The 26,973-nt window shown below is 38.7% G+C and overlaps 1 protein-coding gene across 3 annotated transcripts in view; it reads right to left on the bottom strand.

Moving 5' to 3' along the window:
* edil3a (EGF-like repeats and discoidin I-like domains 3a) overlaps window positions 1-21,616 on the bottom strand; it is a 244,382-nt gene extending 222,766 nt beyond the window's left edge. For 2 of the 3 annotated variants that reach the window (XM_055200157.2, XM_055200159.2), the window contains exon 1: window positions 21,191-21,613. In XM_055200157.2, the coding sequence (XP_055056132.2) occupies window positions 21,191-21,254 (64 nt within the window). In that variant the 5' untranslated portion in view covers window positions 21,255-21,613. Of the gene's footprint in view, window positions 1-21,190 lie in introns of all 3 variants that reach the window. The other variant, XM_055200158.2, reaches the window with a different exon arrangement.
* Between the last annotated feature and the right edge of the window lie 5,357 nt (window positions 21,617-26,973).

The raw sequence follows: 26,973 nt of genomic DNA, 5'->3' as shown, positions 1-26,973 counted from the left end.
CACACACGTTCTCTCCCTCTCTATATGCCTGCGCACGTGTTTTGTAGTAACTTTGTGTAACAGTTATTGTGTATTCTATCAAATTTCTGAATTTGCACCGGATTGTCTGCGTTATACACGACAATAAAACTCACATTTAAAATAAAAAAGGCTAATAACAAGACATTGATGAGAAGAGCAACAGCAGTAAGGCTTCAATGTAAATGTATGGTGATTTTGTCAGACGATGTCGCATTTATATATCAGGATTTTACCAGCAGTTGGATTAAACACGAGGTGTTACTGGGTCATGTTTAGTAACTATTTTATAGTCTACTCATTTTATGTCTGACAACAGAACTGATAATATGTAAAAATAGCATTCAGTGTTAAAATGCAATATAATGTGACAGATCAAAGAGTAGAAGTAAACATATTTCAGGTGCCAACACTCAATCAAACGCAAACATGTGATGACGACGTCACATAACTATATGACGTCATCACCGCCACAAGTCCCAGGGAGACAATGGCCTAATGTTGTGGGCGGGGCTAAGTTCGGCTGGCACCCAGGCTACCAATTTTCAGGCTACCAAAGATCAGATAAAACCTAGAATATTTTTTGTCAAGACTCCTAAACTTATAGGGGTGATGAATTCAAATATTATGGGGAAATAATTTTCTTTTGACATTTCAGTACACATTTGTACTATAAAAACATCCTGTAAATTTCAGAACTCATACAGCTGCTGAGACAGTATGACATCATAGTTTGACGAAAGACCACCTCTGCAGAAGAAGATCAATGTTCTTCTTTATATCATAGCCTCTTTATCTCCACCAACCAAGAGACATGATTACACAGCAACGAAATGACAGAGATGCCTCAGAGGATAAAATATATTGTGTAGTGTTGCTTTTTACCATGTTTACCTTATAAAGACAGAGCTCAACGCGTCATAACCTGAAAACCACGCCCACCGGGGAGAAAACAATCTGTCTCCATTCGACTGTGTATTGCCGGAGGATTTAAGCTGTTGACCTCAAAAAACGAGCGTTTAAAGACACAAAGTGGAAACAGGCAACTTTTCATAGTACTACTATAAGTAGAACAGCACCCACTAGAGGGAAACTTAGTCGGCGATCCACTTTTTTCTGCTTAAAGGCAGGGTTTTACAACTCGACCGCTTATAAAAACTTATTTTTGTGTTTTTTGGCTTGTTAGCTGTATATCTTGTCACACACCAGCTTTTAGGCATTATTCCGTTTTTTGTTATAAGCCAGAAATGACAAGGAGGCAGCCTCTCGCAATACAAAGTCAACGGAGATGGTTGTATTGTTTTCCCCCCGGTGGGCGTGGTTTTAAAATTAGGATAACTGCGCTCTGTCTCTATTGCTTTTCATTATGGATTGTTTGGTATGTAATGAGGATTTATATATTTTAACCAAAAGTATCTATGTTGTAAGGTGACCAGATGTCTCGTTTTCCGAGGACAGTCCTGTTCTTTGGTGTTCTGTTCTCCACAAACCCACAACATTAAAAAGACAAAAACATTCAAAAAGGTTTTGTCCCTGTTTTTTAATTCATAGAAATAATAACAAATAAGATTTTAAATGATATGTTGACCATTGAACTACGAAATGTGCCCGCTTTTCATTGTGGTCACCTTATTGCTGTTTTAATATGCTACGCTTTTAGCCAATCACAGCAGTGGACAGTTTTGAATGCAACGCATACATCACAACCGCATTTTTCAAATAAAGGGTTCAAAACCAGGATATTTGTTAATATTTGTATCATCTATTTGGACATCAGACATCATTACACATTATAAACAATGATGTCATGAACAGCATTTAAGACTGAGCACTGACACTCTTTGCCTTCCATTTCAAACTTGTATTGAAAAATTCCTCCAACTCTTTATTACAACTCACTTGTTAGTACAGAGTTCATAATTAAATCCATGTCAGTAATGTATATATCCATATAAGCTTTGAATGCTCTACATATGCGTATGAAAGAATGACTTTCAATTGAATATTTGCATTTTTATATATATTTCCTTGTCATTTTAAACGTGTTCATATTGTTAAAAATGTATTAAATTGTCTGTAAATTATTTATTTTCTAAACTGCAGTACTTTTCTGCAAACCTGTGGTAGTTACAGAAGAGTTTGGGCAAGCTGATTTTTTTATAGCTTTTCATGCTTGCACTTTACTGCTATGAATCATTATGTTGCACATTTTCATTGGTTTGTTTGCATGCAGGAGATTTTATGCACAAGGAAAACTGTCTGCAAATTGCTCATCCAAGCAAAAAACTGTGCTGTTACTGCCAGACAGTGGTTTATCCAATGGACAGATCTGACAGGTATAGTCCAGCTCATTATGATGAACAGACCCAATGAATTATTTAAACAAATAAGCATTGATGTTTCGTTAATTGTAGTATAATTACAAACGTGACTGTTACATCTTATTTCGTAAATATAAAACTGTGTAGATGATACTTGATAAGGTTGAGTGACATCTGTTTAGGCAATAGACAGGTTATCAAGCTGTCTCAGTCTGTGAGTTTGTGGTGGACATACTTTTCCGGTATTTACTGTAGGTGTTCGGAAATCTGCCTTTTGGCCAGCAGCGATGTTTAAGCATTGACCCAGGACAGAAGCCTTCCATCAACCTGCAGGTAGTAGCTTAAGAGCAGGTAAGCTGGGTTGTTAGTGCCGCTGTGACATGCGAGATGTCTCTTTTGGTACTTTTTATGTGAAGGGTTGGTTGCTATACCATTAGGAATATGTTGGCTAACCATTGATATACTGTCAGCCTGATTAACGTTCATCATTGGCAGATAACAGTGATTTTTCAGAAAATATTGTGTTACATTTACCAGCAATTTTGTGTATATCTGACTTGATGCTATTAAATTGCCTTTTATCATCTCTACTTTACTGGCTATCAGCCAGCATGCTGACTAGATATTAATATGAGCATCAACCATATCATAACAACAAATTATGCGTCAAATTACTGTGTAGAAAGACAGAGTCATTTACATATAAATTATATTATTAGCGGACACTTTTGTATCACAGTAACAAAGTTATTGCATATATGACAATATAGTAGAACAGATAGTTAACAATGCAAGTCAAGTACGTGGTCAGGCAAATGCTACAAAGACTGCAAACAATGTCCCCTGTACCTGTCAAAATGACAAATACGACTCATATACATCAGGTCACTAAAAGGTTTTGATAAAAATGAGTCAATTTATTTTTCACATATAGTACTTCACTTAAAGTGAGTGCAAATCCTGAAGAGGAATGCCTTACGTCCCGCTTAAATGGAACTGACTGTCATGATAATGATTGAGATGATAAATGATCATTATAATCCACCACAGAGGGCAAGACTGCAAACCTCTAGACATCAACAAGCAAAAACAATATGTTGCTCCACTTTAGGAAAATAAAAAGAAGGGTAAGCCATTGTTTAGATATTGTTAGCATGATACTACAATCACTGCCCCATATAGTATGTATAATGTGCAAATTTTCTATGCATGGAATACCTGGATGACCTACATAATTTGTCAATGTGCAGTATACTGTAACTTACTGCGTGGAATACTTCCTCCCATAATGCACTTGGAATATGACCTTCAATTTCCAGTGTGATTAATAAACATAGTATCAGCCAAGATTTTAAGCATTTCTTTCTTAATTGGCTTATTTTGTATTGGGGTGACTGCAAATGTGCCACTGACTCTGCAACATCTCATAGCAGATGAGCTACCAATAACAGGTCACATTCACTAATACTTGCATACATTTTTATTATATAAACATTTTAAATTCTCACAAAAACTTAAATCCACCTAAAACGTCTGTGTGCATGCATGTTGAATGAGACCCGATTTTTATTTTATATTATTATATAAGGGGTTTATATTAAATCCACTAATATTGGGATTTTAAAAATGGATGTTCAAAAGTATTAAATATTAAAGCCCTCCTAACCTAAAAAAATCACTTTTAACTCTTTCCCCGAGCTCTCTCGTCAATTAAGAAAAAACATTTGCCTAAAAAAAACCTATTCCTGATGAGTTTTTATGGTAATCTGTAATACCACGATTATTTTTAACAAAATTCCTTCACAAAAACGCAATCACTTCAGCTTTTTGCTCAAAATTTTGTATTTTTTAAGAAAAATACCCATATAGTTTAAAAACAAATAAAATAAAAAATGTTCCCCTTTTTGTTTGTTTGTTTGTTTATTTGAAAGCAGAGTGTCTATTCTTCCATTTGATATATTTGTATGTTTATATATTCTTATGCTGTGTTTACACCAGCCATGTTAGAGGCGTCAAGCCCAAGTGATTTCAATGTTAAGTCAATGTGAAGACGCGTTGACGCGCATCTGGAGGTCTCGCGGCCTGGATGAGGGGATGAGGCGTTTGCCATGGTAGACGCAATTCCGCCTCATTCGCGCGTCTATTTCTCCCGAATGACGCGAATTGAGCATCTGGCACGGTATGCGGGAATGGTGCTTTTAGTGCATTTTGCGTTTGACGCGAATTTGCGGCTGACGCTCGAGTTAAAAGATTTTAACTTTGGCGGAATTCCACCCTGCATTAACAAATCAGGACCCTTTGGTGATGTGGCGGCAGCCCTGGCCATAGTCACTCATTCAAGTGAATGAGTCCTCGCTTGGAAGAGTGACAGTGAGGACATTGGGCAACCTGGTAAGTTGTAAATACACATTTCACTTTTGAGTCACGTGACGTTTATCGACCCGCGCCATTTATTTTCCCCCTATAGTAAGGTGACCAAATACAAACCATAACTCTCTCGATAAATGCATCAACATCAGCCATCCTGCAAACAGACAACTGCATAGCACTTGCCCCTCCCCCAAGAAGCGGATTTTGTCTCTGACGCACGTGAAATGCTTGCTTTTTCCACATTTAAACTGTTCAAGCTGCAAACTAGGTGCGGTAGACGCGATTTTGACGCCTCAAACACGGTTTCTGTAAACACAGCATCAGAAGAAAATGTTTCTGAAAGGCATTTTGTAAAACTTTTTAAAAAAAAAAATCACAAAAATTCTGGCAGGCAATTTAAAAAAAAAACTGGCGGGAAATAAGTTTGATGTGTTTCTATCATGAAATCAGTCACCAGTGTGTGTGCAGAAACGTCCTGTTATTATATAAATCCATCTATTCTTCTTTGTGTAATATCCTTGAAACCGCAACAGTCACACAAAACTTGCAATGTGATGTCACATTGATTATAACCATAACCTCTCACATCCTCTCACAGACTCCGCCTTATGAGTGCGTAGTTCAACCTTCTGCCACAAACAGATATTGTGATGTAGTCCAAAGCTCATGTGTAAACCCTCTACCCTCTACATTGCATACGAGGAGGGGAACGGAAGCTTTCTTTGCATTTAAGGAGACGCACACAAAAACAGCACGTTTTTCATTGCAGCTCCAAATGGCCATGTTCAACATCATATAATGAAAGATCCGTGGTGTATTTTGAGCTGAAACTCTACAGACACATTTTGGGGATACCAGAGAGAAAAAAACTAGGTTAAGGGCCCTTAAATGTATAAAATAAAAGATTTGTAATTTTACACAGCAGCAACATGAAGGTAAGACCAGTCATTGATGCCTTACGACTTCAGCTTGTCCCCTTAACAATGTTTACAGCCTACTGTTGAATAGTCATGGGAGTAGATGCCAGGGTCTGCCCCCAGTAAATTTCATGTGTCCCATGTCAATCGATGTTTTCAATAAAGCCTGACAGAACAGAACCCCGGGAAAGAAAGGCGAGTAAAAGTCAGCATGAATTGTGATCATTAAGACCAAACAGGAGGGGAAAGAACATGAAAGCTCGTCGGGTCTCCGTTATGTTACAATGCTGAGGGTCAAAAGATAAAGACATGAGGGCTAAAAAGGGTGGGTGTTGAAAAGTAAATTATTCATAGACTTACTGGGTCCTACCGCGCATAACTCATGCAATGTTCAGGTCTCTTGTTTTGGCCATATATTTCTTCTTTATAATTTCAAAAAGAAATTGTACAGACTACTCATCTAGGTCACCCATCCATAAGAACTTAAAGCACCGCCCCGTCCCCCCATCATTCCATAAATCTTTTTGACCAGGTCTGTAAGGGCTGTGTGTCACAGATGTAGCATTTTGATGATGAGTCTTTCTTCCCATGCTGAACTGAATGCCAGGCTGATACTCTAGCCAAATCGCTCCCACTCTCATAACCACCCACTGTGTCTACCACGGGCCAGCACCAACAGGCACGTGCTACTGTGAAAACTTGTAAGCAGATGAGGCCTTAACCATTTTGCGGTTTGTGCAAAGGAGGAATGCGAATTTTGAATCACAACCAGTGTGCATTAAGAGAAGCCCAGCTTTGTGTGGTTCACAGAGAGGGAAAAACATGCATTCTAATAGTAGACTGCCATGAGAGCAGCGCTCACATGGTTTCAATCAATGAATGAAGTTCAGATCAAATGACTCCACTCACTCAAAACACATGAATTCACACAACCACACAGAATCAAGAGATTTGTCACCGGCTGAAGGCATCAGATATGTACATAGTAAGGCAGTATGTTCTCATTAGAGCTTAATCTATGAGTGGTTTGGAGCTTTTGAAGCTTGGAAAAGGAATATATAAGACAGGTGCCAACACAGAACATGCTGTTGAAAAATAATGACCTTGTGAGAGAAGCACTACTTAACATCTATAAATGCCTCATTTGGCTGCAGAACGTTAATGAAAAGTTGGATCATATTGCTTATACTCTATTAAGGATCACTTGGGTTTAACTGCTTTGTTTAACCTGTTAAGCCACCTCCACTGTTAGCGCAAACTATGAAATTGCCATTCCCACACTAAAATGTTGCATTATCAAAACTATTCGGCTTAAAGACACAATTGTGACATCTTCTAAAAGATGACACCTGGGACATATTTAAAAATTTAAATGAGTTAAAAAGAAAAAAGTTATAAATGTTTATGTTTAGTGAATTGTTACGCACAATATATATATGGTTGTCTTTCTTCACAAAACATGACAAACTAAATTTAAAAAATCATATGCCGACTGTGCAGCGTTATGTTAGCCTACGTTTCTCGTTCGCTCTGGGCTTTTGTTTGGTGTTTTCAATCGGTTTACATGACGATAGCATACTTTATGTCAAGTCCTCATATTTTAAACATCGATTCAGGAACAGGTGTAATATTTGGTATAATATATTTTCTGTAAGATTAAACAGAACTGAATTTGTACTAACATCTGACTTGAAACACCGATGATTTAGCCTTCGCTCCGCGTGGGGTGTTAACGCGGTTATTAAAAAAAAAAATTTAAAAGATTTTTTTACGTTTTTATGTTTTCAACTTAAAGGGGACATTTCAAAAGACTTTTTAAAGATTTAAAATAAATATTTGGTGTCTCCAAAGTATGTAGGTGAAGTTTTAGCTCAAAATACCTATATAGATCATTTATTATAGCATGTTAAAATTGCCACTTTGTAGGTGTGCACAAAAATGTGCCGTTTTGGGTGTGTCCTTTTAATTGCAAATGAATTGATCTCTGCACTTAATGGCAGTGTCGTGGTTGGATAGTGCAGATTAAGGGGCAGTATTATCCCCTTCTGACATCACAGGGGAGCCAAATTTCAATGACCTATTTTTTACATGAGAGAATGGCCGAAGTTACACACATGATAAAATGCCGATGAGGCATTTAGCGAGGCGCGGGCGCGTCCAGTTTGCGCAAATGAGGCTTAGTGACTAACACACAATGCATCTGACTTTTCTATCATTTCACTGTAGCTCAGCATCGCGGTGTAAAGTTAATGTTATTACTTTAAAAGCAGCATTAAAACTGTTTCTACTGTAATGGTTTAACTTTGCAATCAATACATTGTTCATATTTATGTTTAAGTTGACACTACGTTGTGCCATATAGTTTTGCCATTCAAGATTTAATTCTTGCGTGTTTTTTCGTTGTGCATGATCACAGTTCATATGTGTGGGGAAAGATAAGCTATTTGAGTAAAAATATTGCGTTAGGCTGCTTGAGTTAATACGAAAAAAGATTTTACAATTCCTGCAAATGCAGTGATGAGTTCATGCATGATTTATTTTTATGAATTAAAAAGTTTTGAAATGTGCTGTGGACAGAGACGCATTATGTCAAGAATTATAAAAAATCGTCAATAAGCTCATAATTTGTGCTAAAATAGTATAAATGTTTAGTTTTAAAACCATTTTGAAAAGCTGGTTATATTTGTACAAAATGACTCATGACGAAATATGGTGGGTACCCACCATCGCCGAAATCGACGCCTATGAAAACATCCCCCCCCTTTGTTTTTTCACATATCGCACCCTGCATATACATATACATATATATCTGTTTCTAGCTTTTGACGTGATCTATGAAAATTACCTATCAAATCCAGTCCCACATGGATTTTATACATGACGCAGCATAAAATTTGTGTCAGATGCAGTTTTCACAGATGAGTAGAAGAGTACTTGAGCGATTAGTTGTAAAGGATGCACCAGAATACAATAATCTAGCATACTATCATAGCATTACTTCATCACTCTGATCCAAACACCACAATCTGCTCTCTGAAATGCAGAAAGTTTGCTTAACTACTACACAATTTGTAATAATATATGCACAGTAACACAGTGATCCAATTTAATTGACAACAATAACTCAAGGGTAGCACAGTTGCATACAGTTAATGCGTTTTTGATGGCATCACTGTAATTATGATGAACCCCCAAAAGAATCGCAAGACTAAGAAAACAATGGCTGCTTTTAGATAGCGAATGACATTTCGCTATGGGAGAATACAGGAGATATTTTTGTGGCAGGTGTTGCTAATTTTCAAATGTTACCAAACAAATAGAAAGCAAAATAAACAAGGAGATAATATAGTTATAGACACCTGCTTTAAATACGGCTAAACTCATTAGAGACCTCCTTCAGCAAACAAACATCCAATTCACTTCTGCATTATAATACTGCTGTTCTTCAGTCTGCGTATCAGGAAGCTTTTATTTTCCAGCGCTTCCAGTCTGACCCTGCTGCACCAGACCATCATTGGAAGAAGCTTTCGGACTCGCTTATTCATTCATACCATCAACCCACACACCCACCTACACAAACACATAAACTCATATCTGAAGAATGTCTGCTGTGGTTACCGATTAGCTAATGTCTGAATGCATTGCAGTGCTTTGTGGTTCTGTTTTATATTCTTTACAGAATCATCAGTAACAATTTGGCCACCTCTATCTCATCAAAATACCATCCTCACAAAGTTAAGAAATGTCAGCAAAAAAAGTTTCCTGTAAAATTCTCGAAATCTTCAGACGTCTCTTGTGACAAGCCTGTACAGAAAACCATTTCACAGCAGAGAGAATCCACATCGAAATATATTGCCTTCACTTAATAAAGAGTCACAAAGATTCATATTTTACTTTGTGACATTTCATGGCAAAGTGAGTTGATGTTTAAAGAATACTATTATAAAAATGTTTTACAATCCACCACATAACACATGATGATTGTAAGCTCTGATATAAGTATAAAAACGATATGCACATAGGTCATGCTGCTTTCAATAGTCTCAGATAATTTTTACATGGCACAAACACGTCAAGCTTAAAAAACAAACATTATACTTGTCATTTTAGTTACTTGTATTAAATGTACTTCAAATGTCTGTGCTTGACAGGACATGTTACTTTTCATAATGTCATGTACACCAATGTGTTTCTTTGAAGCCCAGTGTTAACATGTATATGACTTTTTAATTTTTGGACAGATGTGCATGGGTTAAATTGGGATTTGTTTTGTGGGGGGGACTATGTTGGAAAGGGGGTATGAGGGGTAACATGTTTAATCCTGATGACAGAAAAGCCACTGGTGTGTCAAATGCACAGTTTTCAAATGCAGCTTACAAACTTAAAGACGTAAAATAAAAATTTTATATATTTAGAATGATGGATTTAGACTGTACTACATGTTCTTTGCTTATTTTGTTTAAAAGCATTATCAACGTAAGTCTACATATTATAATAACAAGGAACTTTGCTTCTAACGACAGGTGAATGACACAACTTTGCGATGCTGTTTACTAATGTCCGCTGGAACGATGGTTTCGGGAAACACCCGCATCAGTGAACTATGCTGAAACGATGGAACTTGCGACCGTAGTTGGCAAACGATGCTTTCTGGAAACGCACACGGTCGTTTTTTTCATGGGTGCCCCGCACGCACGAGCGTGAAGCCTTTCAATGAAAACACGTCATTATTCGCTTCTCGAGACCTTCAGCCTATGTGCCGGGGCTTAGCACAGGATGGCCCTGGCACACATTAAACCCATGTATCCGAGTCCTGATCAAGAGGTAATGTCCAATTCCGAAGTCTGAAACCACGTGTTTGGGCCTGATTTCCAATCACGTTATCAGATCGGGACATCCCTAGTGTAAACCAGATTTTTTCACAACCATGCAGTGCATATACACTGTAAAAAAAAGTTTTGGCTTAAAAAAGTTGACCACTTATAAATTCAACAAATTGTTTCTTGTTTACTTGCTTTTTTAACTCTTTTCCCGCCATAAGAGAAAATGCTTCCCTGCCAATGACGAGTATTTCCGGCAATCCGTAATACCGCTATTATCCACCAGGTGGCTTATAAACTTAGAAAACCCAGAAGTATCGCCCTAGGGCGAACAGCTGTATGTCCTTGTATGTTTTGATGCGATTTTTGTGTGAGCATATAGGTGAACACCCATGACCACTTAGTGAGTTTCACGTATTTGTAAACGAAAGTTTAATGCATTTTAGGAAGGATTGTTCCTGTGAACCTATACACCCATTGTAGAGGTGGGAGGTGAAACAATGATCACCCCGAAAATTCTCGGGGCAGCCGCATATGTCGAAATTCCAGTCAAAACCGTTCTATTTCATCACAAACAATCTCAAAACAGGGCTTTAAGTGTAAAATACCGAACTTGTCCTTTAAAAAAAAAACGCTGGCAGGGAAAGAGTTAAAAGTTAAAGTAACATAAAAATATGTGTTGAAAAATGCTGTAAATTTTTTACAGTGATTTATAAAATTCACTTGCATAACATACAACCTCAAAAAGTATTTGAGTAGGACCCTACTGAGAAAACTGAAAAAAGAATATCAGTTTTAGCTGGATAGCTGCAGGGCTATTTATTCATTTAATTAGACAAATGAAAGCGGGATAATTTGGCCATAGAGGTGAAATCAGCCAAAACATTTCACTTCAGCCATGCAAAAGCAAAGCCTCAGTAGAAAGCAAACTAAAATATATAATTAGATTAACATCGCATAGCATCAATCTTCTTAATTATTAGTGAACTTGTGTTGCTGAAAGTTTGCAAGATCTATTTTTCCACTGAGACGCATTGTGGACAAAGTCATGATCAATTACTGCAAAATCTAACCTTTCTAAAGCATTCAAAATAAAAGATTTCTAGTAGGTTAAAACTGAACTCAGTTACATTTGACATCAATTTCTCACTGTTATTATATAAGGACCATATAAATAATTTCATACGGTTTAGGTAATAACCATGATGCAGTATCTTGAGTAATGTTGTATACTTTCTTGGTTATGTAAAAATTACAAACTGCGCATTATGTTATTTTTACTCCACCAAAGTATACAAACCCAAAAACATAACATGCACATATTCTAATTCTAAAACCAAACTGTTTCAGACATCAGGAAGAAAGCAGGTGTTTTCAAAAACATGTTTTAACTTTAAAAGGAAAGGCTGCCAAGCTTGCAGCCTGTTTGAATTTTAAGCATTCCTCCAATTAACATGAGCTGGTGCAAGATGCTGCAACCTTTCATCCAATTACACACCGTCAAACCATCTGGACAATAGCAAAGACAAAAGCCTTCAAAATATTTTCACTCCACCCTCTCTGTGATTAAGCTTGTAGGAGTGTTTGCAGTATCCTAGTGTGTCACAGTTTCAGCTCATGAGAACAATTCAGCTGTAATGTCTAACAGCTGGACAAACTCTCATCTCCGGTCTCCAGAGGTTGCGATTGCACAAAAAAATTGTTTGTTGTAAAACATTTTTAAACATCACATGGCAAGTGAAAACATGAATTATCATCCCTTAAAGGCTAAGCTTTGGACTGGTTTTAAAAGTGAAGAAGTTAACATTATCGACTTCAGCCTGCGTGTGCTTGTAAACAAAATCATTCTCTGGGGAAATATTTGGGGATTATCTTCACCGCTGTAAGCCAGAACCCATACTACATCAGCTAAAAGTGTCCCTCCAATCAGATTTAAGACTGACAATAAATTGCACACTTAGCTTGAGCACATTCTGAAATGAGTAGGTGTGTAGAGAGACTTGTGGTGCCGCACAAGGTGGCACAGAACTTTCTGAAAAGCTTCTCTTGCTTGTAAAGAACTCCTTATTAATGTGATGACATTTCTGGGTTAGCTTTCAAAGCTTTTTGAGTATGGCACACACAGCACCTCATTATGCAAAAATACATCTACTTGCCTAGCACACGGTAAATGCACTCATACACGCACACACACAATCACACAACCAAGGAAACTAAAAATATAGCCCCATGTATTCCTATACGATGCCCTAGGCCATGACACATAATTCTTTAACATGCACATACTGTATATTCAGGGGTATTCATACATCAAATTAAATCAGAACTAGCCAAGTGGAAGTGATTGCCTTGAACTGGGTATAATGGGATGATGACTTTTGAAACAGAACACAGTTGAGGGTGACAAATCCTGAGATATTGCCAGTGGTTCATTTAGGTAATGTGCCAAACAGTGCACTGCACTAGTTGTCTGGGAACAGAGTATACAAACCATGCCACATTGTGCAGATGATTGCTGATGTAAGCCCTGAGCTGAAGCAGACTTCTACAGTGAGTGGTTTTAAATTAAATAGAGTGGAAAAGAATCAGTGAGTAAATAAATTACACCTCCATCTTTTGATATCAGTAAACAAGGCATAGAGTAAAATTTGTCTTTAGAATAATTGAGATCCTGATTCAAGGGAATTCATTCTGATTCAGAAAAAACATACAATGACACCTATCTATCTAATACGTATGTCAGTGAGACACAAGTAAGATGGCGAACACCCAAGAGTGACTTGTAGAATGTGCTGTACTGCCGGCACAGCATTTCTGTCCAGAACAGCTTAAAGGGACACTCCACTATGGGGCACTCCAAAATATGCTCATTTTCCAGCTCCTCGAGTTAAACATTTGATTTTTACCTTTTTGGAATCCATTCAGCTGATCTCAGACCGTGTGTCTCAATTCGTTCCCTAGCTCCCGAGGTCGTGAATCAGTATATCGTGTACACAGGTTCGGGCACTGGTAAGGACCCTAGCTCACTTCACATTGGGACGATGTTCACTTATTTTTCTGTCACGGCTGCTTAAGCGCGTTGTAATCACTCACAGCTGTTACTCATCAACATCCGGCAAAACCAACAACTTTCTGACTTAATTTTAAAAACGGTACATTGTGAAAAATGCTGTCATTATTCTCTTATATATCTGTGCATAAAATTGGAGGCATATAATTACATTTTAAATGTAATAAATATATTTACAATTTTAAATAAATACTATTCTTTTAAATATTGAGTAGATTGTGGTCCCTTACTGTTTAGCAATGTGTATTTATATTTACAACTAAAACAAACGTTTGTCTTTATAAAAGTTCTGTAACATTTCATAAAGTTTATTGAGTTGGATCACGTGATGTTCGGTTGGCGAGCTTCAGAAAAGGTCACGTGATTTCCGGTTAGGGAACATAGGGATCATCGATGCTCACTGGTTTTTGCGTTGCATTGTGGGAATTTTTAGGGAACGAACGTTCCAGTGCACTGAGCGGATTTTGCGATTGAGACAGCCCTTAAAATGGCCGACTCCCTGATCAGTGCCCTGACTACTGAACAAGGGAGCTGATTGAGACACACGGAGAGTCTGGCAGTACCACTTTTAGCATAGCTTCGCATAATCCATTGAATCCGATTAGATCATTAGATTAGATCCTTAAAAATAACCAAAGAGTTTTGACATTTTTCCTATTTTAAACTTGACTCTTCTGTAGTTAAATTGGCCCTCATTAATCAAAAGTGCGTACACCAAATTTTCACCGTACATCTTGCGTACACCTAAACCACTGTGGCTTTGAGATTTATCAATATGGACGTTGGCGTACGGCACGCTCAAATCCTACGCCAACTCAGGAGATGGTGTACGTGTACGCACGTTTTGAGTTAGTGCGGAAATGCGCAGAGTAACAATTCCTAATACACAAAATGCACTGAAAAACTAAAAGATATGATATATTATGACCCACTTTAAAAAAAACAACAACATAGTAATTATAAACTTCAGTGTTAATGTAAAGTAAAAATCAAAGTTAATATTGAGCAGGGAGAAGAAATTCAAAGGGAGTGTGGATAGACTGTAAGAGTTAGCAAATATTCATACTGGAATCTGAAGCGGCACATTGCCAGAAAGCACAAGAATGTGCTACAAAAACAAGGTAATTATTTTTATGCTACATTATGGACACAAATTAACAATTATTTTTCTTGCTTAGTCTAAAGTATGGCCATAAATTTAGAATTCGTTCCCAATATTTAACAGTTATTATTATAATATTTCGTTATTACTTATTCGCTTTTATTTAATACATTTAAATGGATAAAAACTAATTAAGCTGTAAGAATGTCGTTCTGGAATATAACTGCCATGTTTCAACATTGGCCACTACTTTAATTTAAGACAATTATCCGAAAACGTCATTACAGAAAACAATAAGAAAGAATACTAAAGAAATTTTATGTCGGAGCGGGATCTGAGCGGGAATTGGTTTATCTGCGAGGTTGCAACAAGATCAGCTGCTACACCGACAGGTGCGCACAGACTGGGTTCAGTAATGAAAGGCTTTCAATGACCAAAAAATAATTCAGACTGACAAAATAATAAATATTACATTCTTCTTCTTTTAAATAATAATAATAATAATAACGACATTCTTCTTCTAAATAACAGTAAGTGTCATTAATAATAAAAATAATAATAATAATGATAAGAAGAAGAAGAAGAATATTACAAATTGTCATGCAATTATTAATCTGCCTTTAATCCCACTCTTTAAACTCCCAAAAAAAAACAATTTTGTTTCTTTCCACTTTATGGTGGTTTCTCTTCTTTGCTGTCTTCCGTGTGTCCATGGCATAAAATTAGGGCATGGGGGAAGCGTAGACGTGAATATATAGGGGCGTGTTATTCTAATGACGATCATTTTCAGCCGAGGCATTATCAAGGGCAGGTATTGCGTACACCTGGATTTCAAAGGTACGCGCAGCTTCATAAATCAGGCGGTGAGAAGAGTTTAAGCATTATCTTATGCCAACATATACGGCCGTTTCTATGCAAGAATGATAAATGAGGGCCATTGTGTACTAAGACCGACGGAAAATTAAAAGTTGCGATTTTCTAGGCCGATATGGCTAGGAACCATCCTCTCATTCTGGCGTAATAATCAAGTACTTTGCTGCCGTAACATGGCTGCAGGAGGTGCAATGATATTACGCCCTGCCGGAAAATAGTCGATATAGTCTTAAATAGTCAGGGGACTATTTTCCGACACTGCATAATATCACTGCGCCTCCTGCAGCCATGTTACGGCAGCAAAGTCCTTCATTATTGCGCCAGAATGAGAGAATAGTTCCTAGCCATATATCTGCTAAGAAATTTTTTTATTTTTTTAAATTTTTAATTTAGCAACTTTAAATTTTCTGTCAGTCTTAGTACACGATGTAACTACATAGGAGTCAAGTTTTAAATTGGAAAAATATCAAAACTTGGTTATTTTATTGGCGCGATGCTAATGGTATAATCAGATTCAATGGATTGTGCTAAGCTTTGCTAAATGTGCTACCGCCAGACCCAGAGATCAGCTGAATGGATTCCAAAACGGTAAAAATCAAAGTTTAACTCTAAAGAAGCTGGAAAATGAGCATATTTTCAAAAAAAGTGGAGTGTCCCTTTAAAGATGCTCAATGTCAAGGTAGCACTTGTACAGATAACATAGTCTCTGTCTGACTAACCATTTAGTTGAAGATTTAAAATGAAACTAATTAGACAAAAATAGAAAAGGAACCACAACACAACAACAGTAGTTCAGCTAATAACGTCTAAGCAATCCACCCACTGCTAATGCACCAAGGCAAGCCAAGGAGACGCCTGGATAGACATGGACCTGGCAACATAAAGTATTTGTAATTTCTCGGATGTTTGGAATCTATTTTGTTCTAAGACGCAAGCTTTTTCCCCCAAATAAAGTATGCAGTGAAGATGGACTAGCATCGCAAGATCAAGAATATTTTAAAAACCAAGTGGTTGTCAGACAGTGCATAGTTTTATAAACGTCACTTATTTTAGATTACATTTAATCTGACTGTGCTACAGTACAATTGAATAAATGTCTGTTAATGTCAGCTCTGAGAGTAATCTCTGCAATGCCTGTTCAACTAAAAAATCAAATTTAGTTTTTAAGCCGATATCTTTAAAAGAGCTATGGACCTAGGGGAACTTGCGGCACTGTGTAATTTGAGCACAGTTTTAAACTGTTTAAAAATGCAACGACCCTGATCACATCCATCCTCTGTTCCATCACTCTTTGTCACACTGGTATTAAGAACTTCAGTGGTCCTTGTTAACAGGTGCCATGCGAGGTAGACGTGTACTGAAAGAGGATGATTTCTTTGCCACAGAAAAGACGAGAGTTATTTGCACATCTTCATTCGGTTTCATTTCCTGCCAACTGCTCTGTTTTAATTCATCACACATGAATGTCATTTTATTTCAAAGTGGTGATAACACAGTACACCCACTGGAAGCCTATCAAAGTATGACAAAAGAAAATAAATTGCCTGATGTGTAGTAAATTACTATAAGGAAATTATTTGTCACAGCACTGGTGAATTAGGTTGCAGAATGAATTAATTATTCCCTGTCTCTAGTTAGTGCGTTATAGTCGTGGTGTTGACATATTAGGACCATTTACAGAAACCACACGGGTTCCCTCGATTTCATGTTGACTGCAAAGTTCTGTTGGTTTTGACCACTTTAATTGTCAATCGTTCATACTGTGCTGAATACAAAGCATGTGCACGGCTTGCAAACATCCCCATGACACAGAAATTGTGTGAACAGAGGGTGTAATCAAGAACATATTGTTTTTTATTGTAGGTTACAACTGTTCAAAAGGTGGCTGAATCATTTTAAAGGTGACAGATTTGAACTCAGATGTTACCATGAGTCGAACTGTGTAGCACAGTAAATCAGACAAAAATGACAGTATGCAACCTATAGCATGCCATCATTTCTTTACTATCAGGCATGAATAGTCTTTTTTACATATTTTCCTTGCTTTGAACACTACCATACTGTGAAAAAAGCTATCAGTAATAATCAGTCTGACTATTTATGTATTTTTGATAACCTACTACAGTACCTACTTTGATGGATCTCCACATGTGACATGACCAATCCCAGAATGCCTCGGAGGCAAAGGGAATCAAAGGTCTCATTCTTATTGAGAAAACTCTTCACCATAGGCATATCATTCAAACCAAAGGTCCACCATCTGACCTACACATAAAATTCTTATACTAGTCTCCACAAAAAAAAACATGATCTGATTGCTGTGAAGAAGATGCCTCAACATAAGACAACATTGAGGTTGAGTCTTGCTCGTTGGCAAATACCACTGGTGCCATAAACCTGTCAAAGCATGTGAAAAATGAATTCATCTTTTATTATTAAGAGGATAATATGGGCACAGACTCCAGACGGTGATAACCACAATTACACCCCAGTGTACAGGAGGCTAAGGGCAATGACTACAGTTCAATGACAACTCATCAGAAGGAAAGGTCATTATGGAAAGATTGAGTTTTGTTTCACCAGGGCAGCCATGTTGTGCTTTAGATTCTATGAGGGCTCCATCAATGATTAATTGTGATCTGTAAGCCAATCAGAGCCAATGATCTGGCAAGGCAAACCCTCTATACACTCATTAAGGGGGGAACTATTAGGAGTGAAAGTGAAGGTGGAAATGAAGAATGACATAACTATCCTCAGCTCCTATCGACCTACGAAATGGGCCTTGTGAGCGCTTAAGACGGTACAATTGTATAATAAAGCTACACATTTTCTCAAAGGGGTAAAGTCATTTCCTTAACTAAGAAAGCGTTTCCGCTCACATTCGATCCTTAAAAGCACACGTCCAAATTCACAATCATAACCGCTCTGAATTTCATCTACAGCTACAAGTTCATTTAAAAAAAGTATAGGGGTCACATTCGCACCTTACAAAGAATCTGATTGCATGAGCATCAGAATCATGCAACAAGGAAATCTGGTATTTTTCACAATTGTATACAGTTGTACACAAAGTGGATATTTTTTGCTTGATTTCAATTTTCATCTTTGTATTTTTTATACAATATATAAAGCATGTAAGACTCACGCAGGGATTCCTTTCTAATGAAGTGGCCATCTGATGCTGACAGCACAGTTCATGTGTGCAGGATAAAGACCTGCACTGCTTGGGCTTAAGGGCCCAAAGGCTCAACCAACTAGAACAAATTTGTCTCACACTCTCAACATGGGTCCCCTGTCAAACACATTGCTGTCCTCAAGCTGGGATAAAATAGTTACACCGTAACAGACAAAATGCTCTGTGCAAGTCGAAAAATGTGTGCAATGAATAAATAAATCCATTAAATAAAGCATAACTACATTAAGTTCAGAGAGACATTTAAAATAAGCAAAAGTTGTTTAACATTATCCTCTACAATGAAAGCAATTGGGGCAACAATAAAAACTGAGTTACACACAACTTTATTTGGAAGGTGTCAGCACACACACCCACACACAAAAACAGCAGTATTGCTTTATGTCCTCGGCAAGCATTATTTCACAGCCTGTCACAGGCAGTTGGTAGGTTGACAAACAAAATGCCTTTGTATCAGCCACAAAGCATTACGATACAATGCAAAATAGCACGATAAAATGCGGACAGCCTTACCAGCCTAGAGAAGTTTAAGGAGCATCGATAAACTCAAGCTAGCAGCTGTGGCCTATGACACGGAGGGTGTTTGCACGCAATTGCCCCCCAACCGTTGCAGGCATCAAGGATAAAACTGGAGCCATTGAAATCTCCCACGCAGAGGCACACAGAATGGGAGAAATACATGATACTGTATACTGTGAGACATTTCATACGTTATACTTTCCAAGTGAAACTGTGAATACATATTATCTTTTTATTGTAATTGAGCACAATAAAAATTTGAAAAAAGACAAATGTCATCACTGTTTAAAAGGTGAAATGCGTCATTTCGGTGCCGATATACAGTAGAATCACTACACACATTTACAGCAATAATCACCATTTTCAATGTTTTCCAAACGCCCCAAGTGCCTCTACTACCCTGCCCCATCTCTTTTACTGTTCAACATATCAGATACACAGCAGGCTGAACACAGCAATAAGTATACACTTTTAGAAGTGAAGGTACGAATGACTTATAATTGTCTAATTTATGCGAAATTCATGTGTGTAACTCCAAAAAGTAATGAGGCCTGCCACCAACTTGGTCGCACCTTGCCGAATGTGTGATGTCTGAATGTACTGTGATTAATTGAAGAACTGACACTGATGATTTCACTCTCTTACCATGCCAAGGAACAAGTGCACCCTAAGGTATCGCATGCTAAAAATCCATTATACAAGGAGGAGGCTGCGGCTCTGAGCTGCAGATGCACAGTTGACACCAGGAGGCTCTGAAGCCAAGCTAAGTTACAATTATAGCTCCTAGCACATCTAGAGTTGAAGAGGTGAGGACACTTGACTTAAAACCAGAAACCCGTGAAGCTCAGAGAACTGGAAAGTTACAAACATGGTACAAGCAACTGACCTATGTTCAAATATATCACAGTATTTTTTTGCCCTTGCACCCTAAACATAGCTGTCAGCTGAAGAATATTTGGATACTTCCGAACTTAAGCAGCAATAACGGTTTCCTTTGTTTCTACCTTTATGATAGTTATCAATGTAACACTTCAAAATGTCCTTGCTATAACCCCTAAAAAGATTATCTAAAAAAACAATCTGATCTTACACTGTTTAAAATGAATTTCCGTAGAGGGTAGTCTGCAACCGTGACGGAACCATTTTTGAACATTAAGGAGACAATTTCTTTCTTACTTTTTATAGTCTGTTGAACCTTTTCCCACCACAAATAACCTTTTGAGCAAATGAAAGAATCTGAGAGTTATATATTCAAATCCCAGGAAACACATATACTGACAAAAACGTATATTGGCTTTGGATGAATAGTTTGCCAATTGCATAATGTAAAATACACAGTTTAATTACAGGATACAGGTAGAAACTTTCAGTCAAATACCAGCTGTATCCATAGACAAGTGTATAAACTAAACATCTTAATAGTTTCAAACATAAAAGTCACCTAAAGGCAAAATGATTTTTAGAGTGTGATGAATGATGGGTGCGTGTTATGATGGAACATGATCGAGCGCACAACGACAATAAAAACTCAAAATCAGGGTTATATCCGAATGAGCGAGCATCTGTCTCGCGTCTACTATAGACGATATTCACTCTGATCGATAAGCACGGGGAAGGACATCCATTCATCTCCGGTAAACAGATCTCAAGTCTATCCAGCGTGACAACTGATCAGTCTCCTCCTATTTCTCCAAAATCTTGATGTAAAACCGTGGGAGTATGAGGAAAGCCGTACCAGCCTGTCACTGACCATGTAAATAATTGTCAACAGCACCTGCTATGCATGTCGCTTAAAATATTTACAGTTGCAAACTAATCGTGCATTGTGGATAAAGACGCACAATGTACACATCTAGTTGTGAACCTGTTTAAGGTCATGTCAGTGACGCGCTGAAATATAAAAGCCCTGTTAGCTTTTTTATTATCTTGCTTTAATTTAAACTTCATTAAATCTCTCATAAAATACGGATCATGCAGTGCTACATACCTTGGACGAGATGCGGGACAGCGAGCTGTACGCAAAGGGCGATGGAGACGAGGAACGGTCCCATTCTCACCAAGAGCAGGTAGCGTTACGAGTTCCAAGGTTAGAAACGTGCAACGATACCGACAGGAAACTTCTTTTTCCCGCTAAGTTACACGCCAAGCTGTTCGAGTAGGTATCTCCTAAGACAGGTGTCAGTTAAGTCCGTTTTTTTCTTCCAGAAAGGTCAGCGGAGATATAAATAAGTGATCCTCTGGAGGAGTTTCTCTTGCCCTTCTGCTGCAGTGGTGCGATGTGAGATAACGGAGAGACTCCGCGCGGGTCCCGATCAAACGGTGATTGTGTGTACAAACAGAGCGCGCGGCTGACGGTCACTAGAGCGCTCGAGCAGCGGCGCTGTCTCACTGATAAAGACGAGCCTCGCTCCTCCCCAGCAGCCAATGACTGAGCGCTGAAATCCAAATGGGTGGGACGCTCCGTGTATTTCGCTAGCCCTGGGAAAGACGGTCTTTCTCCTCTGATGTTAAACAGCTATAGCGGCTTAACTGCTTTGACCTTTCTTCCTCTCCGAGAATTATCGCACATACACAATTCTCCGTGAATGAGATTGCGGTGTAGCAAAACCTATACCCTTATTCTGGTATCCTTATTCCGTTTTAAGGAATACGTGACGTAGTCATTGGCTATTAATTCAGTTGAAATAAACGTGGGAATTTGTGCTCTTTGCAAACAACTGGATCTTTTACTGAGCGTAGAGAAGGCTATTACAATGAAATATGAATCCATTTAAAGCAGAAACAGCTCTCAATTTATCACATATTTTTCTCTTAATTAAAATGAGCCAAATTGCCATACTGTAGCTGCTTCATTTGTGGCTAGGGCTTTGTTTAAATACTTTACCAATATGGATATAACTGTCAGTTTAATATGACATTTAATTCGTTTAAAAAAATAAGGCATTTCTATACACATCACTTCATACACTGCTTCCTACATCATCAAAAATGGCAAAACCCAAGCCTCAAAGGAGTAGTTTAGAAAGAACATTGTTCTCTCTTCCTCTCCTAATTGCTCTCTCTAACTTTAAAGAGGGCAAAAAATATTTCATATCTTTGGGGATACCTGTAGTCTTGATTTCAGGCTGTCACAGCCTGCAGCATGCATAGTTTTTTTTTTCTTTAAAATAAAAAGGTTTCTTTCATTTTGTAAAAGTTTAAGAAATATGTATACTTAGGTTATGACTTTTCATGTCATATGAATAAATTTGATGAAATATGATATCATACTTTTTCATAAATACAAGTTGTCGTTTAACATTTCAGTATATTTCACAAGTTTTCATGAACATGTAATCAAATATTAAAGGTGCAAAAGAGGATGTTTTGTTTTATAATTTTTTGCAATATTACTTAAAACTGTCTTTACTAACTGACAAAAGACTATTTATTAGGTGCACTGAAAGTAATAATATATACGTCATCTGTGCACAAGGTAGGGTCCTTCGCCAATTGTTTACGGAATCATCGCATAAACGATTGGCCCTCTGGCTTGTCAATCACTGCCATTGCGTTCTTTGTGAGAGACGTGCGTACTCCAGTAACTTTACACAGGCGATGCATGCGCATAGCGCATGAAACTCCGTTGTTAGTTTTGGTTTGTTTCCATTGTCGCTCCTGCTTTCCTCCTCGAATTTGCACCATGGAAGAGAAGAAACCTGAGGGAGGATGCAAAAGAAATACTGTCGCTGAGAAGAGGAGAAAATTGTCCGAAGAACGTAATCTAACCAGAGTCGTTCTTATAAAAACAGTTCAATGGAGGAGAGCAATGAAGGAACAGAGAGGTGTCAAGACAGACGCGCAGGTCCCAAAATTCTTCTCGATAGGTAACAGTGATTATTCTTTCTTTGTGGAATAATTATTGTTGTACTGCTATTCAGGTATATCGACGTTGTTCTTGTATTGTAGTTGTAAGGCAGTGACCAGTCTGCTACATGCTAGTTGAAATGGGAGTATCGTCAACTGAGCTAACGTTACGTCTTATGTGTTTATTATCATATAATTTCACATAATAAATCCACTGACGCGACACAGCATATGCTGGTGGTAAACAAACACTCGTGTTCCAATACTCGTGTACGAGTTTTGGGAGGCATTCCCTAGAAATGAGCTGTAAAGGAGGGGGCCGTTCTTACGTATGCACCCATTTTAAAACCTCAGTAACAGTCTTTGGATTCACAGTCTGAGAAAACATTCTTTTGCACCTTGAAATAAAGCATATTTGGCGTGTTGTATGAGGGGAGGGCTCCAAGCTGAACCCCCCCCCCCCAAAAAAAAAACAGGACAGAGGTCAGGGATGGCAATATATAGAGACATCTTTGTGCTGATTGGTTGGATTACACGGCCATGCTTCTCATGAAAATCTAGTACCTTCTTACTTTTACTTAAAACTTCTATTTACTTGAGTGAAAGTATAAAAGCACTTGATTTTTTTAATGCAATTATGTATAAAATGAAATTGAATGAAATATGGTTGTTTTAATAGCTCTAAACGGCTGTCGTATGTATTGATTTATTTGAGCCCCGTCTGTAATTATTGATAACAGTTTGTGTTGGACAGCTGTCTGGGATGTTCAGCCATGATTATGATTCAGAAATCAAGGTTGCAATGTAGATAACATACATACTATTGCATAATCTTATTATTCAAATAAAATAACATCCAGTAGACAGTTGATTATCAGCTCTTCTGCATAATTGGGTCTGACATATCATGTCTTCCTTTTCAAAATTATCCCATAGATTTTCTATGGGGTTAAGGTCAGGTGAGTTTGCTGGCCAATTAAGAACATGGATACCATGGTCCTTAAACCAGGTACTGGTAGCTTTGGCACTGTGCGCAGGTGCCAAGTCCTGTTGGAAAATTAAATATGCATCTCCATGAAGTTGGTCAGCAGCAGCATGAAGTGCTCTAAAACTTCCTGGTATACGGCTGCGTTGACCTTGGACTTTAGAAAATACAGTGGACCAACACCAGCAGATGACATGGCACCCCAAACCATCACTGACTGTGGAAACTTTACCCTGGACCTCAAGCAAGGTGGATTGTGTGCATCTCTCCCTCCAGACTCTGGGACCCTGATTTCCAAAGGAAATGCAAAAGTAACTTTCATCAGAGAACATAACTTTGGACCACTCAGCAGCAGTCCAGTCCTTTTTGCCTTTGAGAAGCTTCAGACGCTGTCTGTTGTTTAAGAGTGGCTTGACACAAGAAATGCGACAGCTGAAACCCAGGTCTCCAGCTGCAGTCCACGCTTTCTGAATCTCCCCCACACTTTTGAATGGGTTTTGTTTGACCACCCCTCCAGGCTGCGGTTATCCCTATTGCTTGTACACTTTTTTCTACCACATCTTTTCCTTCCCTTCGCCTCTCTATTAATGTGCTTGGACACAAAGCTCTGTGAACAGTCAGCCTCTTTTGCAATGATATTTTGTGTCTTGCCCTCCTTGTGCAAGGTGTCAATGGTCGTCTTTTGGACTGTCAAGTCAGCAGTCTTCCCCATGATTGTGTAGCCTACAGAATTAGACTGAGAGACCATATAAAGACCTTTGCAGGTGTTTTGAGTTAATTAGCTGATTAGAGTTTCACTTTTTGAATTGAATAATAAATCAACGTTTTCATGATATTCTAATTATGACCAGCACCTGCATGTGTGACCATGCCTGTGAAAACCCAGCTAGTTTTTTTTAGATTTCTGTTTTGTAAAAAAAAAATTTTATGCTCGTTAACTCAGAATTTGATTTTGAGACTTTAGCCAAATATATTTTGTATTAACAAGATGCATCTATAAGGGTTTGATGTTTGTTCTGTTCGTTGTTTAATCATTTCATTATCATTAGTAATTATTGTCATTAGTAATCATTTTCAGTTTGTTACACCTCTGTTCATTATTATGTTTAATTACTTGCCTTTATATTCTCCCCTAATGTGCCTTGTCTTTGTCGATCAATGTTGTCTGCTACCTGTGGTCCTGAGATTATTGTCTGCGTGTTCAATAAATATCCTCTATTTTCTATTCCGGTTTCCTCGTGGTATTTCAGTTAATTTATGTCATGGAGAACTATGACAGATTGATCGACCAAAATGTTGTGGCGTGTAAGTGTTCCCCTCCGTTTCTCCAGATTAGGGTTTTTTGTTTTTCACAAATTCAGTTTTGTTTTTTAGTCACGTGGTGTTTTTTTTGTTCACCTAAAACCCGGTCCGGAGCAGGAAAACCATCCGATTGCTTCGGGCAGTCCGACGGACATTTTGCCACCTTTGTGTAGCGAGGACTCGGACTGTGCGTTGTATACTTTCCCTTCCACGTCATCGCAGCTGGTTCTGCCCAGCATACCTCTTCCTCATACCAGCTGGATAGCGCCACCGGTTCCGCCTGGTCGGCCTTACCCTCCTCTTAAGTATGGACGCATAACATCCAGAACTCTGTCGCCAGCCTCACTCCATCCCCAGGAATCAGACAGCCATTACCCTCCATGGAACTCCTGCCTACCACAGGCGGAGAACCCGGCAGCCCGACCTGTGAGCCAGAGCTACCCCCTGAGCCCAGTGTTGCCAATACCCCGGATGTTCCCCATGACAAGGTTGCGTGAAAGGAGTTTCCTGTGTTTTGCCGCGGAAGGTGCAAGAGACGTCAAGAAAGACGTTCACCTTCGCGCCACTGAGGGTGAGCCAATAACAGTACCTGACATTCTCCTTCCCCTGTCATCGCAGCTGGTCCCACCCAGCCCACCCCTTCCTCATCTCAGTCGGATAGCACAACCGGTTCCGCCTGGCCACCCTTACCCTCCCTCATTGCAAGAACTAGCCAGTCTAAAGCCACACCAGCAATCGCAGCGACACACCTCTGTTCTGCTCTGGGCTCCTTCTGCCCGTGGACGTCACCTTGGGGTTCCCTAGCTATCTCCACCTCGTGGCTCCGGATCCCCTCCTACGTCTCAGTCTGGAGACCCACCAGCTCCGCCCCGTCCCTCCGGATCCTCGGCTCCCCCTGGGTTCTCCGCCCATGTGACCTCTGCCCAGGATCTGCCCTTAAGTGCCGTTACTGTTGGCTGTCCCCAGAGTGGACTAGGACTTCCCTCACCCTGGCGCCTTCCGTCAGCAACTCCACCCTGGGGGGCTTCATCATGTCTGGTTCATGGGGTCTGCTCCAGACCACTCCCTCTCCCTTCATCATTAGGGCCCGAGCACCGAGGAGCAGGCCAGAACGGCCTGCACCGAAAGGTGCGAAGCCCTATTGTTTTTGCTCGGATTATTATTATTATTATTATTATTATTATTATTATTTCAACCCTTTTGGGCATTTTGGGTGCCTTAACCCTCTGGGGCCGACCATTTTGGGACACTGTCAGAGGTTGTGACATGCTCTTACATTTGGTCTTTTTTCAGTTGCTTTAAAACATAATAATGGCAAGTGTCTCATAACACTGTGTTCAGCACAAACTGGGCTACAATATTTTATGAGCTACACGTATGTACATGTTTGTATTTTTGAGAGTAATGTTTATTAGGGGTGGAACGGTACACATAAGTCCCGGTTCGGTTCGTACCTCGGTTCAGGCGCCACGGTTCGATTCACTTTCGGTACAATGGAGGGAAAAGCAAAACAAAAATGAAGAAGGCATGTTTTTTAGCCTGACTACGTCAGACTTCGTACTTCCGCTAAATTTCATTACGCTTCTGTACTCAGTCTGAGATACCTCCCATTCAAACCGTTTTCCTCCGGTCTCAAA

Source organism: Misgurnus anguillicaudatus, chromosome 22 (genome assembly GCF_027580225.2).
Source record: "Misgurnus anguillicaudatus chromosome 22, ASM2758022v2, whole genome shotgun sequence".
NCBI classification, from domain to species: Eukaryota; Metazoa; Chordata; class Actinopteri; order Cypriniformes; family Cobitidae; genus Misgurnus; species Misgurnus anguillicaudatus.
Note: the sequence above shows the minus strand (reverse complement) of the source record. Positions and strands in the feature narration are given on the sequence as shown.